Genomic DNA, 25,480 nt, shown 5'->3' with positions numbered 1-25,480 from the left:
CAGGGAGTACATCACTGTCTCTTTTGCCCATTCTAATCAATAGCATCTATGGCATCTATGGCCATTTCCTCCATGCAGAGCACGGGCAGCAAACATCCAAGGGCGTCCGGGAAGGTGTTATCTCTACTTTGTGTGGACTTCTGTCCCATCTCCACCCAACAGACCACCAACACCCAGAGGACCAGCCTTATCAGCCAAGACTGCTGAAGGGGAAGTGGTTGTTCTACTGCCATTGGGAGGCAAAGACTAGTGATAATGTGCAAAACATTCGAAAATCCATGCCCTTACATAAGAGACAGTGGGGAGAGGAGTGGTCTTATTGTGAGGTACGCACAAACAATGATTTCACGGTGCCGGAAATTAGAAGCGGATGCGCAGGAAGCGTTCAAATAATAAGCGCCCCAGGATGTAAGAAGTCAGCATAAGCAGGGAAACGCATTTATTCCACAGGTCAATCTCATTAGGGGTAAACTTTACACTTTTTAGTCCGCGCAATTAGTCTAGCCAAATAATGTGATGTAATTGCTTTGATTGGGCTTAAGAACATTGATCCCTGAGGCTGATCCCCAGCCCAACCAGCTTAGGTACATTAGTTGCCTCCCGTGCAGTGAAAGCTATTAGACAATGGATTTTCTCTTCACCTTGATTCATTTATTGCTTAGATAATCCCTGTATTTTGGGGTGATTTACCCCACCACTTGCTTGCTGTAATAGCTTTTAGCTAATAGCAAACACATGCAATTAAACAGTGACTTAAGTGGTCCTACAGTAACTGGGGAAACAAATCACCTTTCCCTTACTCTATCATTGTTTTCCGGGGCGAAGAATCTAAAGAGCGAACGTGCATCTAAATTACCGGTGAAAAAACTGCACGTTGTGCTTTTTTGTGCAATGCATGCTGGGTGTTCTCACAAAAGCACTGACAGATCAGAGAAAAGAGCTCTCTCTCTCTTTAAGTAACATCCTGGGTTGCCGTGTGAAGTGGTTGCCTGTGTGCAGGTGTCTGCTCTTACAAAGAGGTGAGGTGATTGTAATAATTACGCTGTCTTAGCGGAAGACTCTGAGAGGCCTGGCTAGCAAAGTGGCCAACATCTCACCGCCTGCTTCCCAAATCACACGTCAGAAAAAGATGCAGGCCGAACAGCTTGTTACTGCAAGGATTTTATCATTCGTGTCTTTATATCACTTTGTGGAGGAGTCCAAGGACATTCTCTTATAAGGGAACGCATTTGGCTTTCAGGAGTTGTTCCTCATCATTCACAAAACACATAGCATTATTATTCACTGTCAAGGTGTGCTGGCAAAACTGCAAGTCTGTGTTTGTCTCTCTGTGTGTATGTGTTAATGAGCCTGTCTGTGTGTGTGTCTGTGTGTTTATATATAGCATCTGAATGCACCCATGAGTAACAAGAGAATCCTTTATGCCATACTAATTGATTCAGGTGTAGCTTTTAAAAGAGCACATGGATAAATGACCAATAAATACCACAAATTCATCTCCCTTCCAGCAGAAACACAAAATGTAGGCTACTGGAGTTCAGTCTGTTCAGTTTCTCTTGCCCCCAGTTTCACAGTAGGGATGTGCATTTATGTCAGTTTTTCATTTCAATTAATTCATAGATCTGAAAAACGAGTATTTTAAAAACAGGGGGTGGGGCAATCAAAGGGGCGGGGTGTATGCGTCATGGTGAAAATAAAATATTTGTATTAAAAAACTTAATTTGGAAGAAACTATAACAGAAAAATGAACAAATACTAGATTATTAATGAATTAGATGTTTTTTGACAGAAACCTCTAACAGGAATAGCAGCGTGATCTAGTGAAACTAAAGGGTTAATAAACCCAAACTGAAGCGCTTTCTATATGACGCACTCTACATAATATTATGCCTTGAAACAACATACATTTATTACACAATATGCATATATCTGCACAAAATGCAAGACTTAAACTAAGTTATGTACTGGACATAACTTGTGTTTGTGCACCATAACTGCATGTCTTGAAACACGTCCAGTCAAAGCACGAGCTTCATAACATTAAGCAGCTTTAAGTCTTTTGCTATCAACTTAGCGATTAGCTGTGTTGTGTCTTCCTCTCACCTGTTCTCAGTCAAGATGTAATGCTCGTATTGCTCTATGGTATCTCTTGACATTTAATGTTTAAATATGAGATGATATGAGGGAACTTGTGACGGGGATGTACATTTTGCACCTGACTTACCAAAGTGAATCAGAAAATTACTGCATCCTTTTAAAACCATAGTGCCTCGGTAATGTGAGGTGTGTTCGGCCTCACAGCGTTGCGTGGATCAGCAAGGTTGGACGGGGCGAGTGGGCATAGGAAGCTTTTGAATCATGCATGGTACTGATGGTACTGTGCATTGAACACACACCAAGTCTTTACTACCACAGGCACTAATAATGCTAACCAGATATCCAAATGCGGCCATAACCACAAAAAAAAACACATGGTCATCGTTTTCGTGATTGATCGTCGATGCCACGTTCGAGTTCTCGAGCAATCGATTACCTGTGCCCATCCCTATTTTACAGACAAGGCTCAAGCTAGTCATAGACTAAAACACATGTAAGCTGCCTTAACTAAAATTATCTTGTACTTAAAGATCTTAAAATATGCCAGTGCCATTTATTTGTCTCAAGATACACACCAGTAACATATTTTTCTAAAGAAACTTTATAAAAATGCTTAATTTTACTGTGGCCTAGTGGTCTGTAAAACCAGGCCTTATATACATATAAAATTCACCAACATACAGCAGTGCTCCCAAAAGCATGGCGTACATTAGGAAATAATGTGCGTATTCATCTCTAAAGTCAGAGCAGTGCAATTGATTAAAATACCTGTTAAAACATTGGAAATTGAAAATAAGGGAAATTTCCCAGACACTACCACCCAACCTCCCACCCCCCATTTTCACTACTACGCAGGGGAATGGATAGGTATGCCTTGAATCATTTTTGATATGGTTCTTAGTTGTTATGCAAATTGGTCGAAGATGTTGTATTACTTAACACCTTGAGTTAAGCAGTAAAGCACAAACAGCAGTGTTTCCCAACATGCAAAGTTATAAAAAAATGCACACCCCGCCACACACACGCAGCGCGCACATCCAAATGTGCGAATTGGTGTATGCGGGGGTGTGAGTGAACGTGCACGAGGCGGTAGTAGCTTTGCTTGTGGCTTGTCATCCTTCAACCTCCAGATTTTCTTCTTCTTCGACCGCTATTGTTCTTTTTATTGTTTTATTGTTGGATGTCGTTTTGAGTGATATGTTACATATATACTGCTGCCTGTTTTACCGGCAGTAAATGAACCAAACATCAAATACCGCCAGTGGGATTTTTTATAAAAAGATACAAAATATGAGAGAAATACGGAAAATAATTTAATGGCGGAATAGAATGGTAAAATATGGGAGAATCCCTGGAAAAATGAGAGAGTTGACATGTATGTTGAGTAGAGGCAAAGATGTGTATTCATACTGTAGATGTGTTTATACTAAATGAGGGAATTGCATTTAAGCTGCTTTAAAGCATGTAGAAATTACTGTCACAGGAAAAACTTTTACATATGCTATTATGAGACTCTGGGATGAGTTTTAAGTGACAAGATTATGAACTACAGGGAGACTTTAACTGGTGGGCTCATAATTATTCTTACTAAAAAACACAACAACAAAACAATAATGAACTCGATTACACTAAACATAAAACTTTAACAAAATGAATAAGCATGCGGATTCCACCATCGTCTTGTCAGTCAGCTGGCATCCCATCACTCTCATTAAAAAATTTAATCTGACACCTGCTGCTCATCTGTGTGGTGACTTGCATTCAGCTCGTGCTGAATTGAGCACAAACTTTTTAATTGTAGTGTCTGCTCTCTAACTAAACGAAAGGATTTTTTTATTATAAAAAAATCAAACGTTGGTTGGGGGCAGCGTGATGTAATCGGTGGGAGGCTGACCATTGTGCTATCGCAACAAGCCTAGCATACAGTATATGTGTTTTTGTCACATGCTACTCCGCTGCAAGTGCACTTCTTATATTATGCCTGCATTTAACAATCAAAACTAACATGATTTTACGTATGCACGCATGTACCCATGCTTTGTTGACTGCCATCTTTTATGCTAGCAATTTAATATTGGTTCATTAGTAAGTCTAGTAATGTCTAAGCTATAATTACATGTTCTAATTAAATACTATCTATTAGCAGGGAATAAAAATGATCATCAATCATCACTTTGTTGACTTTAGCTTAACTAAACAGATGAAAAAAAAGAAACGTTGTGAAAGCTTAACAAGTCAACTTGGCCATCGTGAATGATGCACAATGATGAAGCACCTTCACGGTGCCGAATGCTACCATGAGATTCCTTTTGAGGATTTTTTTTTCAATTAATCGAATGCCTGCCGTGAATTTAATTTGTATCCACAATTAATGAGAGCCCAGCTAGGTTCCTGTGCACAGAGATTTGATAGAAATGCTTATCTCTGGTGGTGAGAGAGACAAGCAAAGCACCCTTTTAAGTGGTGCTCTAAAAATACTTTACACGAGTGAAGAAACAATAAACTAATCACAAAGTGAGGAGCACCTCTGAGGTCTTTTTATGAATGGGCATGCCTAGTTGTTTTTGAAACTAACAGCATGGATATCACGAGTGCTGTTAAGCAGAAGACGGTATAAAGGGGGAATCAATGACTCCATGCCTCTTCCCATCCACTTCTTGTCTGGTTTTGTTTAGAGACAGTGATTATGAGTGGCAGTTGTGTGGCACTATGTCAGTCAATGTGGACTGTCCTCTGCTCTTTGCTAATTAGACACATCTCATTTTCTAGACAGTACTGGACAGTTTTAAAAGTGTCCATGTGAATAAAAGGAGGCAACAGTCACCAGCTGCAAACAAGCTTTATTACCTGTGTGTTTGTGTGTGTGTGCGTACCTGTGTGTGTGTGTGTAATTCAATTACAAGGACTGATGGAGCTACTGACAGATTATTTCCTATGATAAATAAAGCTTGCCATTATTGCTCAAGTTTAAGTCTAAATGAAATGTTACTATCAAAATGTACTGAAAAAGGTCTTTCTCCAAATTGACAGAAGGAAAATTGGAAAATGCTTGAGATTTTTTTTCTTTAACATGTTTTTAGGAAAATGCTAGTTATATAAAATTATGTATTTTGCTTTGGAGAACTGTATAAAAATGTGCCACTGGGCTTTCAAGGTTTCATCACTGTTATAATAAAGTACTTAGGCTCTGACTTTCCTGAGAAGCCAGCAAGCTAGATGGCTTTTATGTTCAGTCTGACATTTTATATAAATATAACGAGTCTGGAATATTCCTACACCTCACTGACATTCCTGTGCCTACAGCTCAGTTACACGACCTTTATACAAGTCTTTCTACTGCTATGCTAAAGAGTTTCATCTACTCTTAAATTCTATAAAGTTTCATTGAACTACTTAAAAATAACTTGTAGTATATCTTTACTTTCCTGCAGGGTTCTGGACTCAAGTCAGATGAACAGGACTTCACCCGGGACTCGAGCCACAAGTCATCAAATGAAAAAGAATCAAATTACTTTACATTAGTAAAGTAGACGTGCGAATTTAGACATTTACAACATTGACTCATGACTTGCCTATGACTTAAGCAACATGACTTGGCAAGTCTTTATACCTTTTTAAATCAAACAAAAGGGCTGAGATTGCGTTAGTCTGATCTGAGACGGAGATGACAAACTCAAAATCAGTGTTTCATAAAATGTCCCATGTAGGGGCTCATAGAAGGTATTTTCTCTGATGTTTTGACTTGTTTGCTAGACAGCATAATAAGTGTAATACGATTTCGATCGAAATTAAGTCACAAACTCGAACTTTAACAAAAAAAAAAAAATGGAATTGTCAATGCTACCACGCCCCCATGTCACTACCGGTCCGCTTGCCAAGCAGGAAAAAACAAGTGTTGAGTGCTGCAAGTCAACCTCCTCTAGCTAGCTACAGCCAGTCAAAAGATAGCATGGCAGATACAGGATACACCACGAGAGCTGCTCTTTACATGGGAAACAAAAAAACAGCAAGCGCCTCCCGCCTTCAGCTGAACTCTATCAGAACAGAACACGCACACGTGTACAGCAGGACCGGGCATTTCTCTGTACTGAGATCTGTTTAAGTTTCACAACAACTTTTTTCAGCTGGTTAAGAGTTATGAAAACAGCATTTAAACAGGACTTATTGGGGTATAGTCTCACAATCTTGTTGGATGGTAATAAAAGCGTTTTTTAAGGTGCAAAGAATTGATAGGAATGTTCATTTATCAGATATGTGCGTTTACCATATTTTTCCACTGGCACCACGACTAACATGGCAGGGCAAGGTCAGATATTATATTTCATAAAAGTCTAGTCTAAAAATGGCATAGCATTTTTTGTGCTTTCAAAAAAAAAAAAGGTAAAAATAGAGAATTTAATCGTGACCTTAGAATCGGAAATGTAATCGAATCGAGGATTTGGAGAATCGTGACAACCCTACTGCGTAATGGCAATAAATGTTCATGATTTTTAAGAAAATTCTCAGATTAGCAGTTGCATTTTAGTTGACCGCTATAAATGACATGCTGTATTTCTTAACTATAAGGTCTATTTTTATGCCTTTATCTAGCTAACAGTAGTCTGGCTATGATAGCTAACAAGAATATGTTTAATGCTTTTATTTGTGGCTTTGTAAAATTTTGGTGCAGTGGTATTTATATTACCCGAGCACAAATATCTTTCTCTGTAGACGCTTTACATTCACAAATTTTGTATAGCACGCAAATGAGGTAGACCATAAAACAACATATTTTTTTAAATGCTGGAGTACAGGGAAAGAAACCAGGTAAAGATTAAGTGTTGCAATGAAATTAAAATGAATTTGTTTTGGAATATTGTGGTATTTTTTGTTGGTATATTTGTAGTTATTTGTGAGCTTCATTATTTTTGTAAAATGTTTGTGCCCTCATAATCTTTTATCAAAAATGCAAATCTTCTCCCCTCCTCAAAACCATCTCTCTTTACTTCCAGTCATATGGTATGGCAGATGGGCGGGGTCCGGGGAAAGATCGCAGCGATTAGCAAATAGCAACATGACCCACTTCCAAACGATCCAATCAGTTCTTAATGTACAAATTCAAGTCCAGCCCTACATAAGACAATCGATACTTCCATTTCATGGCGACTTAAAAGAGACTGAAGGGTTCAGAGAGTCAAAGACAGGTGAGAGATGATGAAGAATAAAGTGATATGATTTATGTTAATGTTTTGGAATTGGACTATGCATGGTATGCTATTTAATCAGAAAAAAATAACCTTACACATGAATACATTTTAAACCTTTATGTCCATGTTGAAGCTTGTAAGTTTTGGTTGCTTTCATTTCTGCTCAGAGCACTGCTAAAACACGTGGTGCAGATAAACAATGCGCATAACAATCACTGCCCATAGAAAAGCATTCAAAAAAGGCGCCTGCACAATGCCATAAACGCATTCTGTGTAATCGCCCCCATGTCTGGTCAAAACCAGTGAAATTCAATGGTGTCAGTAGACCATGTTATATGACTTTGGCATGCTGGGAGAGTCAAACTGTTATAAATGTTTTCTGTCAAGCTTGTTGCTACGATACATTTTAGAACATAAGCCATACAGAAGTAAGTAACGTCAGGTATTTTTTAATTACTTCAAACAAGTGTTTCTATTTTTGCTACAGCAGGTCTCTGTGGGTTAAACTATTTAAACCAGACATCACATAAATGACTCATACGATCGTCCTGAGGATTCACGGGGGATTTTTGTGCTTTTAGCAGTGAAGGATCTTTTTTGGAAAACTACAAGAAATCAGAATGCCAGAAGGCTGACATTTTCTGTGTTTTAAAAGTCCATTCCCACTTTTGCCCCGAGTCAAAAATCTGTTGAGAGATAATCTGTGCCACATATGAGCTCATCAATCTGACACAGAAGTGACCAATGAGCTTCCAGTGATTAGCATATTAAAGTCTCTTTTATACACACATAGAAACACCCAAGTCTGCAGATGTACCGTACCATGCCAACTGGCCTTACATGAGCAACAATGTTTGCGATACACAAGCTCGCCAACACGCAGACAACACATCTGTGAAACAAAAAGGCCTTGTTTATCATTATTAGCCAAACAATGCAAAATGCCTTTCAGTCTAATGGCAGCTTATTTTAGCTGGACATGAGTATTGTAATGGGAACAGAGTAGGGTATCCCATTACTATAGCTCACTGTTCTCTCCTATACAGCTGTGAGCTGCAATGCCATTGGCCGAGATGTCTTGTAACACAGAGGGGCATTGTGAGGTAAGATGTTAACATTGATTTATTGTGTGAGGTATTGAGATGCTGCTCCAAAAGGCTACGTTTGTTTCTTGGTCAAGACTCGATCACAATGGCCGAAGTGCATCTTACTACAGACCAGAAAATGTTGGTAAAACTCAAAATGCAAAATTGGCACTATTTTCAAGGCACACTTTTCTACTGCTTGAGGATGCACAGTTATACTGCCAGCAAAATGGTTTTATGTTATTATGCTTAAAATGTTTGAAAATTGTTTTAAAGAAAAATTGTGCCAGCGTAATTTTGGATCGGGCAGTGAAGGAAATGCAGCCAACAAATGGTTACCAAAGTTACTATCTCTCCTCCTCTCTCTCTCCCTCTCTCTCTCACCAAAACTGACAGAAGTCCATTGTTGGCACAAGAGGACCCTGCACTGTCGAAGCTCCATTCAAAAGTCATTTCAGCTAATGCAGAAAGCACCGATGGCCGACCCTAATGTCAAGCAGATGCTTTTAGGGAAAAATAATAGCACTTAGGCTTACCTCTGTCACTATAGTCGTCCACCAGTATGATCTCAGCGATCAGGTGGTCGGGTGTGCGGTTGGTGATGCTGTGGATGGTTCTGAGCAGGGAGGACCAGCCTTCATTGTGGAAGGGGATGATAATGCTGGTGTTTGGGAGCTTTTCGAGATAAAGCTTCTGCTTACAGCTGAAGATGAGAAAAAGAAAAAGACACTGAGATAGAGGCAAGCAAACCATCCCAATCCCATTGTGCATTTCATCAAATGCTTCATCAAAGCATCTATGCATAATCCACATGTTGTAAATCACCCAACAAAGTCACTTCAGAATGATAATGCGTAAAACATAAAGCTTGTCGCTTATTGTGCCAAGTCTTGCCAGATTGTAAAAAAACATCATTTGAAAACAAAAGGACCGGTGCGTGCTGCCCAAAAGCCGTGGGCAATGGTGATGAAGCTCAGATAATAAATCAATGTTTTGAGAGGTCCTTCAGTTTTAGCGCTCTCATAAAGCATTCAGAAATCTGCATACTAATTGGGCTTCGACAAAGCTGCCGCTGATAGATGAAGTGGCACTTTATTGCTCACACCGGTCTCTCCAATTCAGGACCCTAACAAACTTGACAAGCCAGTCCTAATTCATACACCCCCATACAATAATCATTCTCAGACCACTGTGTGGTTTATTACCATTTTACTCATTAATAAATGGTGATAAAAACAACACTAAACAAAACAGCACAAAAACAGAAATGTTGATGTGGTAAAGAGGCCAGCTGTCAGATCACTCCAAATGATAAAATACAGCTCAAGACAACATCAAATTTGCAAAGTAATAGACAGATAGTGTCATGTGCATTACTAGAACATGCAACTGTTACACACGGCACCCTCTCAGACTTGTTTAATAAGACAGGCTAAGTTCAGGATTTGTGCTATGACGTATTGCGGAATCAAACGAGTGCTGTACTGCATAAAGAACAGCAAGATAATCGTATACTTTCCGTGTGTATGCGTATGACTAAATGTCAAATCAAATCACCATTAGGTCTATTATTTTTCATTCCTGTTTGTGAAGTACATTTTTGCTTTATTCTTGAACCACTAGACGTAATTTCACCCCACTGCACTAATCAGCTACAGACCGATTAATGGAACTTAGTTCGGGGTGGAACAAAAGCAGGCCGTTAATAAGCTTTCTGATTTCAGCACTTGTGCTTTTTTAAAATACTGATTCAAAGCAATAAGATATTTCTAGAGGCACCAGAACAAAATGATAAAACTGTATTGTTATTTATGGTCACATGACGGTTGGTGGTGGTAAATATTTCTGTCTTTTACTGGGACCTTGGAGCAACTTGAGGTTAAGTGGCTTTCTCAAGGGAACAGTGGAGATGACTCAAGGCTGAAGTATAATCCATTTTTTACTTTTAACCAAGGGTCCGCGCAAAGTGTGTGTGATGTAATATTTGTCATCAGAAGAGTGCGCATGTACTGTGTGCACTGCCAGATTTTTTAAACCCTGTACGTTGCACATGGGCATACAGGAAAATGTAGTATGTAGCCCAGGAGATGAATTGCATTTTGTCGGAATGCACTTGTGTTTAGGGCTGTCACAATGATTAACTCTTTTGCCGCCATTGACGAGATAACTCGTCAATTAAGAGAAAACGCTTCCCTGCCAATGACGAGAATTTCCGGATTTCAGCAATACAGCCATTATCCACCAGGTGCCGCACTTCCTCAAGCAGAGGGTCTAATCTTTCATTTGGGAAATTATTTTTTATATATTTAAAGAAGAAAATTTTCTGGAATCCATCAAACTCTAGTGAAAATCATGAAAAATGCCGACGCTGGCTGGCAAATTTTTTTAAAAACGCTAGCGGGGAAAGAATAAAAAAATCGTCTCATTGCGATTATTTGACCTCATCGCATTGATTTCAGATCACCGCAATGATTGCAAATCTCTCCACAAAACACAAGGGGGAGCTGCAGCTCCTGTATAAATGAGACAGTATCAGATGGCGCTCCTTAACTGACAGTGTAACACAATACATTGCAAAGCCATTCAATACAGTGGAAAAAAACTGCATTTAAAGAAATGCTGCAAAACTTTGATAAGCAGTAACGGTGCATTCACATGGGGCATAAGCGTTATCGCTTCCCATTCACTTTTAATGGGTGACATCATGCGTTGCCGAACTGAATTGTGGATCCGTCGGTGCCGTGTCAGTTGAAAATTTCTTAACTTTTCAAGCGGCAATGCGTGCATCAGCCAATCAGATCGCCTTATGCAAATAACCTAGGCGGGATCAGCCAATTACCTTTATGGAAGACCGGAGCATGTGTTGCGGCCACTGTGATTGGCAGTTGGCCACGCTTCAGACAAGCTTTCCATCAAGCGTTAACGCTTTTGCCCCATGTGAATGTACCGTAACAGCCACTGTAGCCATGTGGTCCAGTACAAATATGACTTTAGAAGGATTGGTTACTATTTAAGGCCTGTTCTGGTATGGTCAGTTTATTTTTATTGCATTTTTATTTTCAATTACTTTTTCAGACACTTTAGTGTGTTTATTTCTTATAAAGAATTTTCAGTTTTTGAAAAATATATTCAATAAATAATAACTTTGAAATATGTTTTATGTGTATTCATATTTACTGCCAGGTAAACCTTGCAAAAGATTGAATTAAAAAAATAGTCACAACAATGTGTGAAAATTATTTCATGAACAAAGAAAAAAAGTATGAGAATTAAATGTCAAAACAATAACACAGACAATTAATTGTCATAATCGGCACAATTTATTAGGCAATTAACTGTCAGCCAAATGTCATAATCATGAGAGCCCTACTTACCTTGAATGTCTAAGTACAAGTACGGGTCAAATAAAATATATGCCTACTTTACAAGGCGTTTAACTGTGTACGTACTTTCATGTTTACCAGCCCTGAAGTTTATTCACTACACCACCACACTTTTTGTCACTCATTTATTATTAAAGACAATAGACCAGGGGTTTTATGTGGCTATTATGAGCTAATAGGTTTCTTTTTAACTTCTTACACCCTGAAGCAATTTTGGAGATTTTCGCCTGGATTTGGCCTACCCAATTTCAAAAGCATCCCATACCCACATGCAGAGGTTTACATACAAAAGTTTGGTATCATTTTACAGGTAACCCTTTGAAATTACATAAAACACTGTTAAAAGTGCTCAACATGGTTGTATGTGATATCAGTCCTCTAATAAACACAAAAATAAATAGGCGCTTTTTGATGTTTTTTTCTAAAGTTTTTATTTGAAAGTATATAACTCTGGTCCTGGGTATCTCAGGTCCCTGCAGACAGTTTTGTTTGATTCCAGCCATTGTCAGCTTACAGAGGAAAAAGGAATTTTTTCTCTATCATAATCTATGCAAAAGTTATTTTACTCCAACTGAAGGGAGGAATAATACCCTTTTTTGTATACAATTTCTGCCTAAAAATATTTGAAGTGTCCCCATAACCACATACAGTGGAATAAATGCAATTTCTTTATATCATTTTGCAGAAAACCCTTTGAAGTTACATAAAAAGCTGCTGTTTGTGACAAATATTGTTATTTATGTTGTTTTTCATATGATGAAACACCAAATTTTCTTTTTTATGTTGTAAATACTGTCTTTGATAGTGTATAACTCTGGTTCTGTGTGCTCTAGTAGACTGCAGACAGTTCTGGTTGTTAGCAGCAGCAGACAGTAAACACCCAAAAAAAGAATGAACTCTTTAGCATGTCGCATTCAAAAGATATTCTCATTTTACTAAAGGGTGTGAAAATACATTTTTCATATAAATATTAATTTTTTGTTTTGCACATATAATAAAAAGCTAGGGATTAATTATGCACACAACCAAAGAAAATGCTGTGAATTGACTCATTGTTTAGAGTAGGACCTAAAATAAATGATGGTGTATCATTTGTGGCTATATGTGCTATCTGAGGCAGTCCACACTCAAGTTTCCCATATGTTTACAAAAGACCATTTTTTACCTTATTATTCATTCGATGATTGTTGGATATGTGTTGATATTAGAACAAAAATAACGCTGTAGCCTTATTCCTGAGAGTGAGAGCTTTCATTTGATATAAGACTTGCCCATGTTTGTCATTTTTGAAAAATATGAAATATGTAAATATTAAATGATATAATAAAATATTGGGGGGGTGATAGTGTAAATTAAGTGTAAATAACTTTCTTACAGTAAAAGATGTGTCAAAGTGATGCATATCTGCAGAAAGTAGAGACTCTAAGCTTTCAAACAGTATCTCATATGTGTTACTGGGGTCCATGACGGAGCATCAAAGATTAAAAGAATATTTTATATTAAGTTAAAATACGAAATTCTGGACCCGGGACAGGGTCCTCAGGGTTGAAGAGGTTAAATCTGGCCCACAAATTAGTTTTTAGTTTAGTCTCACTTTAAGTTTTTGTAATTTTATTTTATTTTTTGTGGCAGTTGTGGCCCAAAGGTCGCAGGTTTGATTCTCAATAGTCCCTTTCACACATACAGTCTTTACTGGTAATTTACTAGTAAATTGCAGTTAACATGTCATGTGTGAACAGAACCTTTCCGGTAAATCAGTGCTCCCAATTTACCAATAAGACAGGTTGTAAGATAACCAGTAATTTACCGGTAAGCGCTATGTGTGAACGAAAAATATAGGATTACCGGCATTTAGAACGAACGACGTCAGACCGCGCTGACAGCTCGGGCCAATCAGAAAGTTTTTTATACAGATGACGCGTTTACCCCCGCACTGTTTACGTTCGTTTCCACAGACATGCTGCTTAAAATTCGAGCACACCTGAAGTTAACATCCACATTTCTTTAAACAGTTGTTTAAAACAGCTTACCATCTATTTGCTATATTGTCGACGTCCTTAGCACACCATCTGTGAAGCCTAATGTCCAAACGCAGGTTTGACGCCCCCTAACGCAATTTGTTTTGTCACGAGCAACTTGCAACTGTTGGCCACAGATGTGAAAACAACAAAATACGGACCGTGGATATTAAGTCATAACCCACCATTGTTTACAAATACGACACGGACGTAGCTTGGCGGCCGCGCGCCACAGGTAACTTCCGCTTTCTCTCCGAGTTTACCGGTATTTTGATACTGATGTGTGAATGATGTCTTACTGGTAAAAAGACGTAACGTCACTGCATGTGTGAACAGCATATTTTTGTATTTACTGGTAAATTCATTCTGGTAAATTTATGGTATTTTACCAGAACTACTGTGTGAAACAGGCTAATGTCGACAGAAAACCACCAAAATGACTTTGACAAAAGGTCACTTTTTCCTAGTTTCTCCTTGGGCACTAAAGTGATAGCTACTAACTATTCAATGGACAAGTTAAATTCAGAGGTCAGATTTCAAGTACGGGTTACCATATTTTGAAATCACATTACTTCACTTGAGCCATTAAAGGTCACCAGCATTTTGTATGTTGTTTTAAATGCTAGGCCCAAAGTGGGATAATGCAGCTGTGTTGGTGTGCCTACAAAACTAGCTTACCCGCAATACTTCTTGGTTAAAGCGATACTTCAACCAAATATCAAAAATACCCCATAATGTACTCATCCTGAAGCAATCCGAGTCACATATGTCCATCATCTTTCAGATGAACACATTTGGAGGTATTTGAGTAAATGTCCTTGCTTTTCCACGCTTTATAATGGTAAAAGACAGGGATCAGAAAGGGGTCGCTTAAAGCAGCAGGTCCAAGATGGCGCTGTTACCGGTGTCATGAGCAATCCAGTCCCCCCGAGCAATTCTGCCCCCCTAGGACCCCGCGTAATTCCATTGGCTGAAAAAACTCCTCATGGGTAGCCTTTGTAGCGCCTTATTACAATTCCTTCAAAATTTCGTGATGATTTATATCGTTAGAATGTTGTTAAAATTACAATTGGTCTATTTTAAATTATCCGTTTAATATAGTAGTATATAACTGATGCTCTAGGTAGGCATACAGCTATCGGGTAAAATAGCTTAACACAAACACCAGTTGCACTCACCGTAATAACGTAATGTCATCTTTTTTAATCCTGAGGTTTAAAAAAATATGTTTCACGTTCAGATAACTTAGTAATCAATAACATAAAATTGAAATGTGTTTTTGTTGTGTAAGGCAATTAATTGGGTTTTTAGGCGATTACGTGTGTCATTACGTGCTGCTCACGTGTTTGCAACATGAATATTAGTTCATTAATTATATTATTTTTGTAAGCTTTTATTTTAAAAATATTTTGTATGCTTCTATTTTGTAAAAAGTACCTAGCTTGCTACACCACTAACGCAGCTTCGATTAGCCATTAGCATCAAGATATCGCGATGACAAGTTTTTGACCAGGCATTACTGCTAGGTACCAATTGGGGTCCTAGGGGGGCAGAATTGCTCGGGGGGACTGGATTGCTCACGACACCGGAAGCAATTATTACAGTTTAAAAGGTTTGAAATATGGATTTTTTTTCGTACAAAATCGCATTAATTACCAACAGAAGAGCTTTATTTACCCCTTGGAGCTGTTCCCTGATCCATGTTTTCTACCATTATAAAATGTGGAAAAGCAAGGACATTTACTAAAATAACTCCAAATGTGTTCATCTGAAGGATGATATCCCTTTAACCAGCTTCACCAGAAAGATCATGCCAGTCACTCAGTGTCACAGCTCAGTTTTGCTGGTGAGCAGCATGGCTATGATGGTCCACCAGCTAAATCAGCATCAAACCAGCGTAGACCAGCTGGAAATTTCCACTGGTCTTCTCTGGACTTCTGTAGAGTAGTGGGATTTTTAAAACTCGACTTTAAGGAGGAATGTAACATGTTCATTTTTGTCTGCTTGTTGTTAGAATAACTTAAAGCAGCAGCACTTCATGTACCTCTCGGTTACCTGCATTAAGAGTATACAGGCATGCTGACTCTGCCCCTGAGACACATATTTACATTCTGTCTGTTGGCAGGTTTCACGCTGAGCACCACAGGCTTTAATAGGGAATGTAAATACAAGCTCCGCTCCAGGCTCCTCACCAGAAAGTCGTCTGTAGCACTTTAAAAAGGTTTATACAACTGTACAGCAAACATCAGGAGGGCCAAATACAAAGTTTTCAACCAGGAAGACAGAGAAGTCTATCTCACCTCGTGACAGCACCAAAACAAGTTTAAAGGAAAATGCATAAATATTTCACCTTCATTCCTCAAGATGGTTACTTGAAGACTGTTCCGAAAAAATAAACTATATTGTAGTTATCGACAACCACATAAAAAACAGGTTCTCCTTCAGACATTGACTCTTTGGGAAACGAGTTACACAGAGATTTGTTTTTGCCAATGGAAAAGCCAGTGGCAGTAGAGACATGGCGTAGTTAATGGTGCAGAGCCTTCGGAAGACAATTAACAATGAATCTATCAAAGTGTTCATTTAGATAGGTGTGAAACCAGCCCATCTCCTGCTAAATTAATGGACTGTTTACATCACTAATTTACGCTCTAACAGTCATGGAGATAGCACTCAAGCCTTGCTTTTTATGACTATGTTCATAAAAATGAACCTTTAAGACTAATTTACACTGAATCAACAAACACCAGCAAACGCCAACAAACACAGACAAACTTTTCATTTTAAATGTTTGTTGCTGTTTGTTGGCGTTTATCGCCTGAGTAGCTATGTTTTCATCCACTTATTTTTATGCACATTTTGGGATATCTCATAAAAACACTATATGGAAATTGTAAGATGTGTATTCATTCAAAAAATGTTTATACAAACGTATGCGCTCATACTTTTTATCCGATAAGAAAACATCTGCATAAGCTACGATGGGAACTTTAACCGATTAAATCCCTAGATTTGCATCAAAAGGTGGTTACTTTCCAAGATGGACAGCATAACTGGACTAACCAGTGGACCGGTTTCATTGTACACCATCTGAAATGTTTTTTGTTGTATCATCTAAGTGGTTTGGTAAAACTACATTCCAGAACTGTCTTGCTAGACTGCGTTCCTAAACAGTAGGAATCTACATCCGAAACCATTAAGCGCAAATAATTTATTATGCACAAAGAGGTTTAAATACAATGGCTGTACCTGCTTTTATTGCTAATACGTAGTGCCAGTTTTGTAGGAATTGACATTTTTTCTCTTTAAATCACTGGATAGAAATGCTGCTTTATTTGCTAATGTTTCCAATTGTGCACATAAGTTTAATAAGCAACTTTTGATGGAAACAATTAGAAACCCAGTCAGGATGATAGAAGGTCACAATGTCTGAGAAAGACTGGGGAGAAGTATAAATATAGAACTCTAAAAACAGTGATAATTCAATAAACAATTAAGGGACAAATTTACTAAATGGAGCAAATTAGAGCAAGAATGCAATTCCAAAAAAAGTGCCAATAGAAGTGGTAATATCTCCAGGTTATTTACCTAAAAATGTGCAAATTAAATAACAGAGACACAACAGCTGATTTCCATATTGACCATGAAATGCAATCCACTAAGAGCAGTGCAAATTAGTTCAGGGTCACAAATAAGCTAAGCTGATGAGTTGTGGGTGATCTATAATGCATGATGTGCTTGAGTTCAGCACCACACCTTTTTAGCGTTATTTATCTACTGCGTGTGTGAGGATTGAGACGGGGGACAAGAGCACCCAAGCGCAGACGATATCGGGGAGTGAACATAGAACATTTATTAACATGAAAACCTAGAAAACAAAAGCACACGAGGGGGCAACTCAACATTAAACATGATACACAAAAATACTAACATGACATTACCGACTAGACTTAGATATAAAACTAAACTGAAATCAAACATGAACTCAACAAAATACAACACGTCGGTACACAATGTATCAGCACAAGACAAGAGACAAGAGGAGATTAAATAGGAAAAAACTAAACAAGATAACGAGGGCAACACAGGTGAATGGGATAAACTGATAATGAATAATTAACAAGGAGAACAAGGGGGCGGGGACTAGGAACGAGACACCAGAGGCTCATGACCCAATATACAAGGCCATGAGCCTCCACATAAAACAAGAGACTGTCAGAACCCTGCCATCACGATAAAACATAAATATAAAACAAGACTCTCGTGGCAGAGTCCTGACAGCGTGTCTTTAGACAATTCCAACAGTCGTTATTTAACGCCAGAATGATGGTTTGCGCTGGCGCATGCTGTTAGTAAATCTGGCCCTATATCTTTTACCAACTACCCACAACAATGCAGTTATTTATGAAAAAAATTAAATCAATATTTAAAGGGCACATTTCACAAGACTTTTTAAAAGATGTCATATAAATCTTTGGTGTCCCCAGAGTACGTATGTGAAGTTTTAGCTCAAAATACCATATAGATAATTTATTAAAGCATGTTAAAATTGCCACTTTGTTGATCTGAGCAAAAATGTGCCATTTTTGGGTGTGTCCTTTTAAATGCATATAATCTGACCTCTGAACGAAATGGCAGTGCCGTGGTTGGGTATTGCAGATTAAGGGTCGGTATTTTCTTCTTCTGACATCACAACACTCTAAAAAAACAAACGGTGCTATATAGCACCAAAACAGTTGCTTTGGATCGTAACGATAGAAGAATCATTTTAGTGCCATATAGCACCGGTGAAGAACCAGTGAAGCACCAGTGAAGCACCAGTGAAGCACCAGTGTAGAACCATATAGGGGCCATATAGCACCACATATGGTTCTACATAGCACTATATGGTTCTACACAGGTGCTTCACTGGTGCTTCACTGGTTCTTCACCGGTGCTATATGGCACTAAAAATGGTTCTTCTATCGTTACGAGCCAAAGCAACTGTTTTGGTGCTATATAGCACCGTTTGTTTTTTAGAGTGAAGGGGATCCAATTTTCAGTGACCTATTTTTCACATGCTTGCAGAGAATGGTTTACAAAAACTAAGTTACTGGGTTGATCTTTTTTACATTTTCAGAAGCACTGGGGACCCAATTATAGCACTTAATCATGAGAAAAGTCATATTTTCATGAGAAGTCCCCTTTAAAGAAACTTGTGTTTGAGTGAGCGCCGTAAAACTGTAATATGGGTTTTACAGTTAAAAGCCTCATTCAGACGGTAATTGTTTCTCATGAGAATGTCTGTAAAAATATATCTGCATGCCTCATCTGTGATAAAACTTGTGCGTTCGGATGGAGATACATTTGCGGTGGATATGTTGAGTTTAACATTCTAAACACCTGGAAATGCGCTGCTCATGTGGCTAATTACATGATCATTCACATGATACTTACTTTATAATTATACGTATATGTATAGCACTTGATGAAATATAGTACTTTGTGTATTTACCACTTGTTGCTGCTATAATATAAGACATTTTAAAAAGTTTTCGTGATTTTCTTCTTTTTATTTACTCCAACTCGCTGTAAAAGAACGATAAAAGATTTTCCCGACTCCCGATATACTACCATCATTTTCATTATGAGGGTGTCAATGTTTAAAATGCGCTTTATTGATGCAGAATAACTGGAGCACGTGACCATATGGTGCTCTTTAGTGGTCTAAAAGATGTGCAGAATGACTTTTGCAGTGATCCCCTTTTATAAACTACCTAGAGACTTGGTGTTTTTCAAAAAACCATAGGTAATTTGGCACAGAATTTTAACACGGGTGATCTGAGAAAAACAGACATTCTGGATTCGGATGGCAATAACATCACCGACTAACCCCCTGTAAATGACGAAAATACCTTAACGTTACGTCCCACGAGAAACAATTTGTGTGCATAATGGTATTTATAAAAAACTTTTGTTGTATTTTACTGTTTTTACAGCAATTCTTATTTACATTTTTAGTTTTGCTATTTATTATAAAATGAATTCTTTCAACACTGTATGCTGATTGATTAATAGCTGAGATAATTAACAGCTATGTCCTCTTCACACCGCTGCTATTTGTATCACTGTGCAGCATCCATGCTGGTCACTACTAGCCTGGTCCAACCAGACTCTCGTACATTAATTTCATTTGTACAGAGAGTCTGGCCACGCTCCATTGGAAAGCATTACTTCCGTTAAGGAGGGTCCTCTGTTGAAGTTTAAAACTATTGGATCTGCCCAGAGTCACTCAGGATCTGCCATAGGCGATTGCTAACGTGTGGTCGTGATGTATATCAAGCGCCGAAACCGTCCGGAAACAACAAGTCTGAATAATCAGAACAACAAAACTTAGCAAACCTGGTTCTTGCTCCGGCTTTAACTTCTGTATATTCTGCAGTTTTGCAACAACGGACAGAATAGCTTTTCTCACGTCTCCACTGCCATTACCGAACTACAACTCAAACTGACGCGCGACCTCAACGTCATCGTTCTTAGCCACCCCCATCTGTTCGCTGATTGGTCCTGCAGATTTTTGCAGGAGAAAACGAAACTCTATAGAGAAATCCCAGACGTACTGCTGAAGGGAAATGAAAATTAAGCGGAAGCACGTAGGAGGGCGGAGCCAGGCTAGGTCACTACTGCAGGTGCATTTTTTTTGACATTTATTGATTTTATTTAATTTACTTCAAAATATATTAATCAAATGGTCATTATTTAAATGACCAATAACACACTCAGGGTTGAATATAATAATAGCCTTAAGTTTGTGAAATTCCAATTTAACTTAGCATAACTCAGCGATGTGTAACTGACACGGTTTATGATAACTGACAAATTAATGTCAAAGATTTAGGCATTCTATAAATAAATCGCTAAAACCAACGTGTTGCAATTATTCCTGCTCTCTTTTATTTATTTATGTGTCATATGATGGCAAACGGTAAACAAACTGAAAAATCTATCATCCTTGAAATCACCAGGCTAATTAATTCTAATTAGATTAATTCCCCATTCAGAGGACAAAATCATTAATTAAAACATATTGTGTAAGTGCGGCCTGCCATGGATGGGTAAAACGCTGATGTCTAGCTCAAGCTGTGCAAATCTGGAGGCTGCTTTCTTGAGACGCGCTATGAGATCTAGCTCTACTCACTTAGGATGTCTGATGTCTGGAAGAGAGCGGTCCAGGGCGATATTGTTGCTGACGTAGATGTTAAAGCCGTTCTCTTTGTATACGGAGTCATCGCACTCGTCCTCTGCGAGGGGGTACGGTTTGCCATGTTCTCCTTTACCTGAAAAAGATCCGGTCAGACATCAGAAACTATTTTGAGCACATTGAGGAGGTTGGCAAGGTCAGCATGTGTGTTTACTAACAGTGACACATATTATCACGGCAAAGACAGGAAGTGCTGTTATGTGATGTGACAATTTAATTTGTTCTTTATGTCCGAACAGCTGAAACAGCTTAACCGAAAAATTTTAGTTCGACCTTCCTGGAATGCAGCAATAGCTGTCGTCTACTGCAAATTAGCCTGTGTGACATTTTCTTACACAGTACACTGTACAAAATTCTTTACTGCCTCAATTCTTTTGTTAAATCAACTACAGATGAGTTGTTATAACATTTAAAATATAGTTAAACATATAGAAAAAGTCAACTTCATTTTATAAGTTATAACAACTCATCTCTTGTCAAGATTAATAATAGTAAGTTGAAATGACTTGAAAGTGATTTTTTTTGTTTAACAAAAAAATTTAAGGCAGCAAAGATTTTTACAGTGTGCGTGGGACAAGCTCGCTCCAGCTGCCTGTCTATCACGAGTTGATAGACAGCCCACCTCTCATTTCTTAAAGAGACAGTTCCCCCACAAAAGAAAATGCTGTCAACCACCACTGACAATAATACATTTTTTCAATTACTGTGGAGCACAAAAGAGGGGGGGGGGAAATCTTCTCCTTTTAACACAAACATTTAACAGTACCCCAGCTTTAAAAAATCATAATACGGACTGTTTACATTGTTGCACAAGGTTGAGCTTTTTGTTTTTCCTGTATTTTTTTCACGCTGCCAAAAGACAATCTCCCGCAAATTATTGGAAATGTATAATGCTTTTAAAGTGTTTTGGTGGAAATTTTTCATCATATGTTTTTTGCAAGTTGGGTGTGTAAGATACCAAATCCAATGCTATGTCATCACTGTCTTGTTGAAATGTCTGCAGCTCTTAGCAACTTTTTTGGTGGGCTTAAAAAATATTTTGACCCAGCGGGGTTAATTGTAACGCTGTGTTACAACTAACCCCTCAGCACTTACGATATGAAAACCGCTATTGATTGAATAAGGTCACGTCAAATATTGAAATCATAATGAAATGAATGGCTAAAATCAGACTTTGATGCTCATCTAAGAATTTGATTTTGAAACTGTAGTATGGTTATTACAGTCACAAATAAAAGAACTGTCATTGTGCTGCTTTTTCTCACATATTTAGACATTTGTATCCATTTATAATTGTACTATTGAACTATGTTTAGATGAGGGATAAATAGTGTAGATGCCTATATTATAAACAAATATATAAACAATATCCACTTCAAGTATATAGACAAAATAGTATTAAAGATTTGCCTGCAAACTTAATTTTTTAGCAAGTGTTACAACTAACCCCCCTGCCTGTTACAATTAACCCCACCTATGGGGTTATTTGTAACGTTTGCACTTCTGTCACTTTTGGTGTTAATGTCCAAGAATGGTAAGTACTAGAAACAAACTTCAAATGTTCATTTGTACATTTGTAGCAGAGATGTGTGTGTTGCTTGTGTAAAAATCTAATTCATCAAACTTAAATATTTTTTGAATGATTGAGCCAAAACCAAAAAGCGTTAGGTTGTGCCCTGATTTCCCCTACGAGTAGGCACAGTATGTACATTATAATGTTCATATATGTGTGTGTGTGTGTGTGTGCACTGTGGAGTTCTTGTAATTGCCTTAAAAATCATGTGAATGTATAACAAAAAGTACATGATGGTTCTGGTTCCTATGAAGTTTTGACTTTTATAATCTTTTTCAATTATATAAAATCACAATGTATTTTTATTTTAAAATATTTATTTTGTCCTTTATAATTTCCTTTTATGGAGATGAGCTTGGATATTTTAATATCTCCATTTATGTTGAATGTGAAAACAGAAATAATACAAGACACAGAGTACATAATGACCAAATTTCCCTTGTCTCTTTAAAAGAAGTGCAGACTAAAGTGTAGTGGCATTTTGGTTTTGAAATGTAATAGCACACTTTCACGAATTGGCAATGTAGTAGCGATGCAGACCACCTGTTCACCAAAACATATTCTACTTTGAATGCTTTTCCTATGTCCTGAATAGGTAATTGACCGAGCAGTACCACTAATATTTCCCTGTGAACAGCTGCTTGCCTGAATCATTAAATACCATTTGTAAACATTTATTCTCTCCCAATAAAATTTTTAATGCCAAATGGATATTCTAAATGTGGCATGTATCCCCAAAACAGCTCTCAAACATCTAAGTGCATACACATTTTCAAAACATACAATTTCTGCTTTTATAAATATTTTCATATGTCAGAATAAGCCCTAAAAACATTTCTGACAGTGTTGGGACATCGGGAAGACTTCTATCCGTGCTGTATCTTTTCCCAGATAAAGAAAATATATTTCACTCCTACACTGTTCAAAATTAGTATCGCAAAAGTCATAAATATATTTTATTCCATATAATGTCACTCTGAAACGACTACTAATAACTATTAATATTCTAAACTAATATTTCACACCTAAATCAAATAGCCTTAATACAGAGTACTGGCACTGTAGACATAATCTGTTGTTTACCTGCACAGGATTGGAAACCGATCAACATGTTAATTACTTCTCATGTAGTAGCTTTAATGAATTTTCCAGAATGAAAATAGGATATTTACATAAAGAGGAGTGAATTTTCCAACAATCTGTCTGCTTTGATATTTTTATAATTCAATGACGAAGAGGCTGAAGTCGAAAGCACACCAACCTCTTTCCAATATAATTAATGCATTCCGACAGATATTTTGTCTGATCTGCAAAAATACTCCTACTGAGAGCACAACATTCAATGCAAGGCTTTGATGTGCAAAAATAGAAAGTTTCCAAAACAAAACAACCCATGTCTATAATACACTTATGAATGTCTTTGCATTTTTATTATTGTTTAAACTATACCATCCCAGCAGCATTAGTGAAAACATACTACGGTACCTCATCTAATGGCTCTACATTCAAGTGAGATTTTGTTTTGAGTGGGTAACACCAAGTTTTCAAGATGTTATCATACATGCTTAAGCTATTGGCTGTACTGTATTTGCCTACGGTGCTAGGAGCATCCAGACACTAATCCAGCAAGAGAGTGGTTTTCTGTTTGTGATAATTGTGGTTGTGTATGTGTGTGCGTATGCAGGCATTATTTATTAAATACACCCCTTTGTGCATTTTAGTGCAAAGTCATCTCTCCATGTGCGTAATTATGATAACCTCACATCTACTCTTCAGGCATTTTCTGGCAAGATAACAGAGTTAAAGCGAACATTTAAATCATAATGCAAAATTACGGATTTTAATACTCCCACACACGAGCGCACAGTGTAACCATGTACACATTTCTGCCTCTTCAAAGCGATGTAAAACAGCTTCATGCAGAGTTTATTATTGTTCAGAACTTTAGGGGCAAAGCTTTAGAGAGCAGAAATTGCAGGTTTGATTAATGAGAAACAGTGTGCATAACAGATTCACATTCATTTTGGGCCTTTCAGGCATAAATTAAATGTGATCTGAAAATATTGGATCAGTACTGTTATAGATCATCTTCTAGATTAGGCAATAATAAATGGTACATAGAAATACAATAGCACTATTCTGAATTTACAGTTATTGGTGTAATTTTGCTCTATACACTGTCAGAAATAAAGGTACAAAACTGTACCTTTTGTGTCGCTGGGGTGGTACCCTCAAAGGTTTATTTTTGTACCTTTATGGTACACATACATACACAAAAATGTTAACCCTTTTCAAGGTACACAATTATCCTTTCCCTTTCATTAATGTACCCCAAAAGGTACAACATTGTATTATGTTTTGCATACCTGTAAAGGTAAAAAACGGAACCTAAGGGTACCACCAGCAACAGAAAAGGTACTGTTTTATACCTTTTTCTGACAATGTACATTGAACTGGTTATATAAAACCTAAGTGAGATATACAGTAGGGGAGAGTGGGGGTGAAAGTTCAATTTTTCAGAAAACTTAATTTTAAAAGATTGGGGCGGTTTCTCGGACAGGGATTAGCCTAGTCCTAGACTTAAACACTTTTAAGAGCTCTCCAAACTGAAAACAACTTCTACTTACATATCTTAAAATACATCAGTGCCCTTTTTTTTACCTCAAAATGCACACAGGTAATGTTTTTAGTAAGGCATGTTTGTTAAAACTAGTTATATTTCCTAATTAAACTAAGGCCTAGTCCTGTATTAAGCTAATCCTGGTCCGGGAAACCGCCCCTTAATGTTTTAGACAGAGATTTAAGGCCGAGGTATATCTTTTTTCCGCGTCTGGCTCGCGGACGTGTGCTTTTCGAGTATACTCCCCTGCGGCTACACGTGGATGGCCGTGTTCGACA

The 25,480-nt window shown here is 37.7% G+C and overlaps 1 protein-coding gene across 2 annotated transcripts in view; it reads right to left on the bottom strand.

Moving 5' to 3' along the window:
- Positions 1-25,480, bottom strand: part of galntl6 (polypeptide N-acetylgalactosaminyltransferase like 6) — a 265,789-nt gene that overhangs the window by 143,923 nt on the left and 96,386 nt on the right. For both annotated transcript variants that reach the window (XM_065265203.2, XM_073814250.1), the window contains exons 4-5: positions 20,947-21,085; positions 8,905-9,071 (exon numbers count right to left, since the gene is read on the bottom strand). In XM_065265203.2, coding sequence (XP_065121275.1) covers positions 8,905-9,071; positions 20,947-21,085 — 306 coding nt within the window. The remainder of the gene's footprint in view (positions 1-8,904; positions 9,072-20,946; positions 21,086-25,480) is intronic.

This window comes from Paramisgurnus dabryanus, chromosome 4, assembly GCF_030506205.2.
Source record: "Paramisgurnus dabryanus chromosome 4, PD_genome_1.1, whole genome shotgun sequence".
Lineage (NCBI taxonomy): Eukaryota > Metazoa > Chordata > Actinopteri > Cypriniformes > Cobitidae > Paramisgurnus > Paramisgurnus dabryanus.
This window is presented reverse-complemented; position numbering and strand designations above follow the sequence as displayed.